Source organism: Cicer arietinum, chromosome 3, assembly GCF_000331145.2.
Source record: "Cicer arietinum cultivar CDC Frontier isolate Library 1 chromosome 3, Cicar.CDCFrontier_v2.0, whole genome shotgun sequence".
Taxonomy (NCBI): domain Eukaryota; kingdom Viridiplantae; phylum Streptophyta; class Magnoliopsida; order Fabales; family Fabaceae; genus Cicer; species Cicer arietinum.
This window is the reverse complement of record NC_021162.2, coordinates 5,115,712-5,123,460: the sequence shown is the minus strand read 5'-3', so window position 1 is coordinate 5,123,460 and position 7,749 is coordinate 5,115,712. Positions and strand designations below refer to the sequence as shown.

The following is a 7,749-nucleotide window of genomic DNA, read 5'->3' as shown; positions in this document are numbered from 1 at the left end:
AATTAATTCAATTTTTTTGTGAGAAATTTAGAAGGAGAGCAATGTAATTTTTTAAAAATGAATTTTTTAACCTTATAATATTTCTTACCTTAGATTGAGACATCATTCTTTTCCTCTATAAAATTTCAATAAAATAACTAAATGATTCACATCTTGATTTTAATAGATTGTAAAAGATAAAACAAATTGCAACATAAATAGTAATTAAGAAATCATAATATCTTATTCATTTCATTTCATTTTATTACATCTTAAAATATAAGAAATACTACAATATTTCTTAAAATTGTGGAGTTGTAGATAAAACATTGGGTAGATGACAACATTTTTTGTTGATAATGCATGCTTCTGGCAGTGGGGTACAATCAATGTACTTGTTTGCTCGTGTTCCATGTACACTTCCAACCAAGATAGTAGCAATAACAACAAACAACAACATCATCTTTAACATCATTTTCAATGTTTTTTCCATTGTAGCTTGAAGTGTTTTTCTTTTTTTGCAAATAAATAAGAGATTAATTTTACATAACATTGCTAAAAGATGTTTACATATTTATATAGAGAGAGGTTGAAGCCTCAAAAGAATCAAAATGGAAAAAAAATAATTTACCATTAATATTTAAGTTTATGCAAATAATTTTTAAAAGAACAAATTGATTTTTTTTTTGTCACATTGAGTAAAAAATTTTACGATATTAATTTATAATTGATAGTGATATTTCTTTCTTCATTTTAGGTAAACGATATACTACATTACTTTATTATTATGTGACATGTGACTATCTCTATGGAATGATTTATTATGTAATTATGTAAAATATTAAAGGTATTGATTTATATTTGTTAAAGAAAAAGAAATTGATTTATAATTGATCGGTAATGGTATGTAATGGTATTTGATTGGTAATTTTGTATTCTTGAATACTTTATTTTTTTATTTTTAGTGTTAATTTGTAATTTGGTATCTATGGTACTATAAATATTTCACACTTATTTCGTGATACTTTCTAATTGATCCTTGCACACATTTAACGTTCATGAAATTAATTGCATATACCAAATTTGATGACATGCTCATTTTATTATTATTATTATTATTATTATTGTTATTATTATTATTATTATTATTATTATTATTATTTTTATTATTATTATTATTATTAATTATAATAATAAAATTTATACTAATAAAATATAATAAAATTAATACAATAAGCTCTATATATAGATAAACTACCTAATATCGAATGATAAACTAACTAATCTCGAACAAACAAACTCTAACACTCTAGTTAGCAACTCAACTACTAACTATTAGTAAAATTTTACATGTTAACTATTGATATATGATATAGTGTGATACTATTTTTTAATTGTGAATTATTTTACTTAATATGTGTATTTCTTTAGGAGTGACACGATGTATAAACATAAGAAATTGATGTATTTTTCAAGAATAAAGTTTTCATCAAAGATGAAAATCTTAAAATGGATATATTTTATTTGATTGAATTATGTGAAGTTCTAAAAACTTGTGTTAATTGTATGACTTGTTAAAATTGTGTTACTTGTTAAAATTGTAAAACTTGTGTGAATTGAAATTCTAACTTTTGCAACTTGTCTACTATGTATGAATTGCTTAAATATTTTGATATATCGTAATGTGATTATGATATGGTCTATTATGATTATTTGTGTGTTCTTCATACTTATATTATACTATTAACATGATTTTGAAACTCACGTCATTCGTTGTTTTTTTATTTAGTTTTTTATTTAAATTGAGAAATGTGATAAGCAAAATTAGTTATAAATTTTTTTATTTCCTTATAAACAAATTTTCTTATCCGCAACAAATTTTCCTATATAAATCTTTATAAAATTATTATATATGTTATTTTGGGGGTTTAGGGTGTCACATTAGTGGTATCAGAGCACGTCTGTCCAATGAGGTTGAGTGTTGGTTCAGTGTTAGTCAAATATCAGTCGTGTTAGTTGTGTTTTCTTGTGTGTTAACTATTTTCACTTATATGCTTTATTTCCTTGTTATATTATTGTGTTATGTGCTATATTTTTGTATAATCATACATATTTCTGAACTTACTAATTAACTATTTAATGTTTCCTTACTCATTGTGTTGTGGATTTTAATTTCCTATATAAGTGACTAAATAGACCATGAAATTATTTGTTGAAATTTGAGTTAATTTGAATTGTTGATATGATTAAGTTGATTACCTTTGGATTAGAATTGTGTTTTGTGTTTCTAACTTTAATTATTTTATAGTTGATAGTTAGAAACAATTTTTTTTTATTGACTAGATATATATTTAAAATTATTAATTTAATCGAGTTAATACTAATTATTGATTGGGATGTTATGGATATGATGTCGAAGAACCAAATGTGAAGCATCAAAGTGTCTTTTTAGAAAAGCATTATCGATATTCATCACGAGTATAATTCACTATCTTATGAAAGATTGTATCACTTTGTATCGAAGATGGTATGTATTGACAAAAAAAAATATGGTTGCTAAATAAGGACAACTCATGGGTTACCTTATGCTTGTGAGTTGGCATATTTGCAGATATTTGGTACTCTTATCCCTTTTGGAGAAAATTATGCATGGCGCATGAAGAATATTTATCACAATATGACTTATTAGACGAGCGAGAGGCAATGAAAGCATACACGAGGACACAAGATATTGTTGGTCAAATGATATTAAGCACAAAGGTGCGTGAACTTGTATTTCCACATACAACAATAATGCGTCCACCAACAAGGGCATTTCTATATTCTTTTAGTGCATCATGTTGCATTTCTATATGGCATTTCTATATTTTTTGTCATAGAGAAATAAATTAATGTCTAATTTAACCAAAAACTATCTATATTATTATAATATTAAATATTATATTTTAAATTTAAACTCAAAACTTTATAATTATATATAAATATTATTTTAATATAAATAAATAAATAAATAAAATTGAGATATATCTGCGCTTTTTATTTTTATTTGCAATTGAAGCTGCAAAGGTGAGGTCCATTATCATATTGAGTTTGTTTGTTCAAAAGAAAACATAAGGACAATTGAACTTAAAAGAAAAACATATTGAAATTTATGATTCAGAAATGGTAAAATAATAGTATTTGACTAAAAAGTGTTTTATTTATTTATTTATTTATTTATTATTGCTTTATATTATGTTAAAGATAAAAATAAAATATGTAATTACTATTGATTAATCTTAATTTAACCTTTAATCAAATCTGTAAATCTTAAAGCGATATTTTCACTAGCTCATTGTTTAGAAAAGATGAAGATTTGTATAAAAAGATCATGTAGTAATTTATTGCATTGACAATTATTTACTTGTAATTTTAAAATAAACTTTTCTTTTATAGAATCCTTAACCAACAAATTTAGAATTTTACAATGAAATTTCTCTATTTGAATTTTTAAATGGATCATAGATATGTTGGGGTTGATTGCAAGTCCCACATCCTTTAGTGTGGGAGAATAAGGAGAATGTCAAAGCTATATATTGGGTTTTAGTCTTTTGTTTTCAAATGTACCAGTCAACAATAGCACTTTAAGCTTGTATCTGACTTAATTTAAATATTTGCTTTGTAAGAGTGTGGTTGTACTGGGGTGTCTGGGGTGTGAGTGAGAGAAGTCTATGTGTTGTAACAATTTTCACATAGTATTAATTCTCTGGTTGCCGGTTTAGGCAGCGGCCGTGGTGATTCTGACTTAATTTAAATATTTGCTTTGTAAGAGTGTGGTTGTACTGGGGTGTCTGGGGCGGTTTAGGCAGCGGCCGTGGTGATTGTGTCTTAATTCTTTTTAACTTATGCTATTTTTTTCAACAAAAAAAACATTTCAATTTCTAAAACTAGAGGTCGATCTTTTATGCGTAGGAGAAGAGGTGTATTAGACCCTCAAAATATTTATTAGCTATTAGAAAAAGACATATTAAAAGATAGTGTAATTGGTATAGTCCATCTAAATATTTATTATTTGTTAGAAACTGACATATTAAAAAGATTAGTGTATTGATATTATATTTGAAGAGTTTAATTAAAATTCTTTTTATAGGTTTAATAAATCATAATTAATTATATAAATAATTATAAAAAGCTTTAAATGTTATTAGTAATTTAATAATTATTATGATTTATTAAATAAAAACTTTTAACACCAACTATATATTTAAATTAAATTGATCTATCAAATATTTCCCTATTGATGCCAATCTTGATTCTTGATGGGACAGTGGAGACGTGTAGAGGTAATAATCTGTTTTGCTGCCCAGTGAAGGAAATATCCATTTTTTTAAAATGGTCTAATTAGGCACTACTTTTAATATACACTTTTTTTTTATCATCGTGAATGCAACTTGTCGAAGACTCACACTCACAAAAGTGAACCAGAAATTCAACGCACAAATAAAAAATTGTGCCATTCCACACATTTTCTAGTTTTATTAAATCATAACCAGTTGTTTTTTATTTAAAAGAATCTCTAACGGATCTTCAGGTCTGTATTTTTTTTTATTCTAAGATAAAATATATTTTTAATTATTTATATTTAACTTAATTTTTATTTAATTAATTTTTTTTGATTTAATGTTCTAAAATATATTTGATTTATACTATTAATTTTTAAAATATATTAAATTATACGTCTGAACTTTTAAATTTAAAAAAAAATTAAATAGTATAATAAAATATTAAATCTAATTAAAATATCATATTAAATATACTGTCTAAATTATATTACGTAAAAGATATTAATTATATAAATAGAACTCTCTAATTTTTAAATTATAATTGTGTTTAAAATTATTGTAAATTAAATTAAAAAATATAAATTTTTTTATGAAATTTAATAAATATTTTTTGAATAATTATTATATCATATAACATTTAGTATGTTTTTTAATTATAATAACCTTTCAATTGGCTTTATTAAAATTAAAATAAATTAACAATATAAATAAAATATGATTTACAAGATTAATTTGAAATAAAATAAATTTAAATAATCTAAATAGAAATTGAGTTAAATATAAAAGATTATAGATACATTTTTTCCAAATATTAATAATTAGTTATATTATCATTTTTTATATCTTTCTTAGAATTTAAACGACTTCTTTACTCTTTTGTCCCTTAATTCTAGTTAAACTATTCAATTTCTCATATCTTCAAGACCTTTTAATTTTATACGGGAAATGAACAACTTCATTCAAGCAAAATAAATAACGAATCAGAAAATATATTTACAAGTAATATATCCTAAGAACTTTTAAAGGTTTAATTAGATCCATATCAAAATGGGATAATATCATATTATCCTATTTAATGAATTGGGGAGCCTCAAGTTATAAAAGCGATATTGCACGAATAGTAGTTTTATGGCAGTTTGGTTAGTATGTTGTAGTTAGGGATGACAATCAATATTCAAGGGTATTTATATAGTTATTTTGCTATTTTAATGGACAAATAAAAATAATTTTGTATTATATTAATATTTATGTGAATATTTGTTTAACAAATACTTGATGGATTTGTAAATATATGTATGTATTAGTATAGATATTATATTTCAAATTAAATTTAATTGTTGTGTTTGATTCTTTTATTTTTATTAATTCACGAAATTGGTTCTTCTATTTTAAAATCTGTCAATTTTAGTCACTCGATTTTTTTAAATTTTTTAATTGAAGAATGGTGGTGTGACATAATTAAAATCATGTGACATATGATTTTATGATGTATAACTATCTAGATACATTTATTATGTATATATTGTTAATTAAATTACAAAAATAAATAATTAAATAAATTCAAATTGATGTTTGTAGATGATTTTGTTCCAATTTATTAGATATTAATCCTTTAATATTATCTATTCATAAATTAAGTCATTTAAAATATGTCAATTTATCTTTTTTTTAGTTAAGAAATCATAAAAAATTATCAAACGGTCAAATTATAACAGAAGGATCAATTCTTCAAATTGATAAAAATATAAGAATCAAATCTGCAATTAAACATTTAAATTAAATGTATGAATTTTATTTTTGCACTTATATAGATTTTTTCCCCTATTTTATTGATATAAAAAATATTAATACATAAAAACATAAATACATTAACAAATAAATAAAATATATAACTAAATTTTAACATAAAAATTATTAATACAAAAAAATATTATAAAATATCAATTTTATTAGTATATTATGGGATATATATATCTGCAAAATATAAATACTATTACATTCAACCCATGTGTATTAACTAATGAATAATTCAAATATCAATATATTTTCTCCACAAGTACCTATTAAGATATATGTTTCATCTCAAATGCAGATTTTATCCTTAAATATTTATAGACACGAATATTATTGTTATCCTGCTTGTTGTGGTGAGTGAAGCAAGACATGTGGTCTTCTATTTGGTCTATAATGGATGAGATAGGTGAGGCTAAGGATAAAGTCATCAAAGTGATGATTGTCTTATGTTAAGTCTTAAAAAAAATAAAACCTCTGCATAACAAAAAGGTCATTTGTATTATGTTATAAATTCATGAAATCAAACATTTTACCATTTTTAAAATTAGGTCATAAATTCAGGATCTCAAATATTTTACTATTTTATTATTAAATAAAAATATTAAATTACAAATATAAAAAAAATGTAATATTACTAAAAACGTACAAAAAGACCTTGAATTAAAATTTATCTTAAATTATAATATTTTGGCCGCACCTGGATTGAGGAATGTGTGGAGTTTGAGCTTGATTCGAAAATAGTTGATGTTATTTGCTAGTTAATTCTATTTTTAATTTTTGTGCTACCATTAGTAAGTGTAGGGACTAGGGACCTTGTTCACAATGCTGTCATTAATTTTTTTATTTTCCTTATCTTATTGATTTATTATGATATTTTATTAAATTTTTGAATTATTTTCTAAAAGTCTCTTGATGTGTGTGTATTTTTTAAAAATATTAATAAAAAAATAGAAAATTTTAAACAATATTGTATTAAGAGGAAAAAAGCATCAATTAAGACGACAAATTATTAATATATATATATTAAAATTATTTATTTAAATACAAGATAAAAAAATTTAAAATCTCATAAAAGAATATAAAATATATTTATAAGGAAAAACATTAAACACTTTTCAAGCCCCCTTGAATTTATTGCTAGAGAAGTTGTACAGCTAACTCTTTGATGCTAGTCCAACTTGGACTAATGTTAAAAAATCCCTTAAAATTTTAACATAGTGGACATGATTACTTGAAAGTTGAAAATATAAATTAATTATTCTTTTTGTCTATTAATACAAAGAGTATCTTAACTATGTCGGTATGAAAAAAATTTCATCTCACAACCACCATCTTCATATCATCACAAGAACAATAAAAATGACAAAAATCATAGAAATTTTCAATGTACCACCATCTTCACAAGAACAACTACCTACACAAACATCACTTCCTCTTACCTTCTTTGACATACTATGGTTAAGATTACCACCTGTTCAACGAATTTTCTTCTATGAATTTCCACACCAAACCTCACTTTTCTTCAACACCCTTCTTCCAAAACTCAAACAATCCCTTTCTCTTACACTTCACCATTTTTACCCTCTTTTGGGTCATCTCATTTGGCCTCATGATTCAAACAAACCCATCATCAAATACATCAAAGGTGACACTC

General features: G+C 23.3%; 1 protein-coding gene across 1 annotated transcript in view; it reads left to right on the top strand.

Annotated features, from left to right (window-relative positions):
- The first annotated feature begins 7,362 nt into the window (after positions 1 to 7,362).
- The window catches only part of LOC101508761 (malonyl-CoA:anthocyanidin 5-O-glucoside-6''-O-malonyltransferase-like), a 1,828-nt gene continuing 1,441 nt past the window's right edge, over positions 7,363 to 7,749 (top strand). Inside the window, exon 1 of the mRNA XM_004499405.4 lies at positions 7,363 to 7,749. Coding sequence (XP_004499462.1) covers positions 7,398 to 7,749 — 352 coding nt within the window. The 5' untranslated portion in view covers positions 7,363 to 7,397.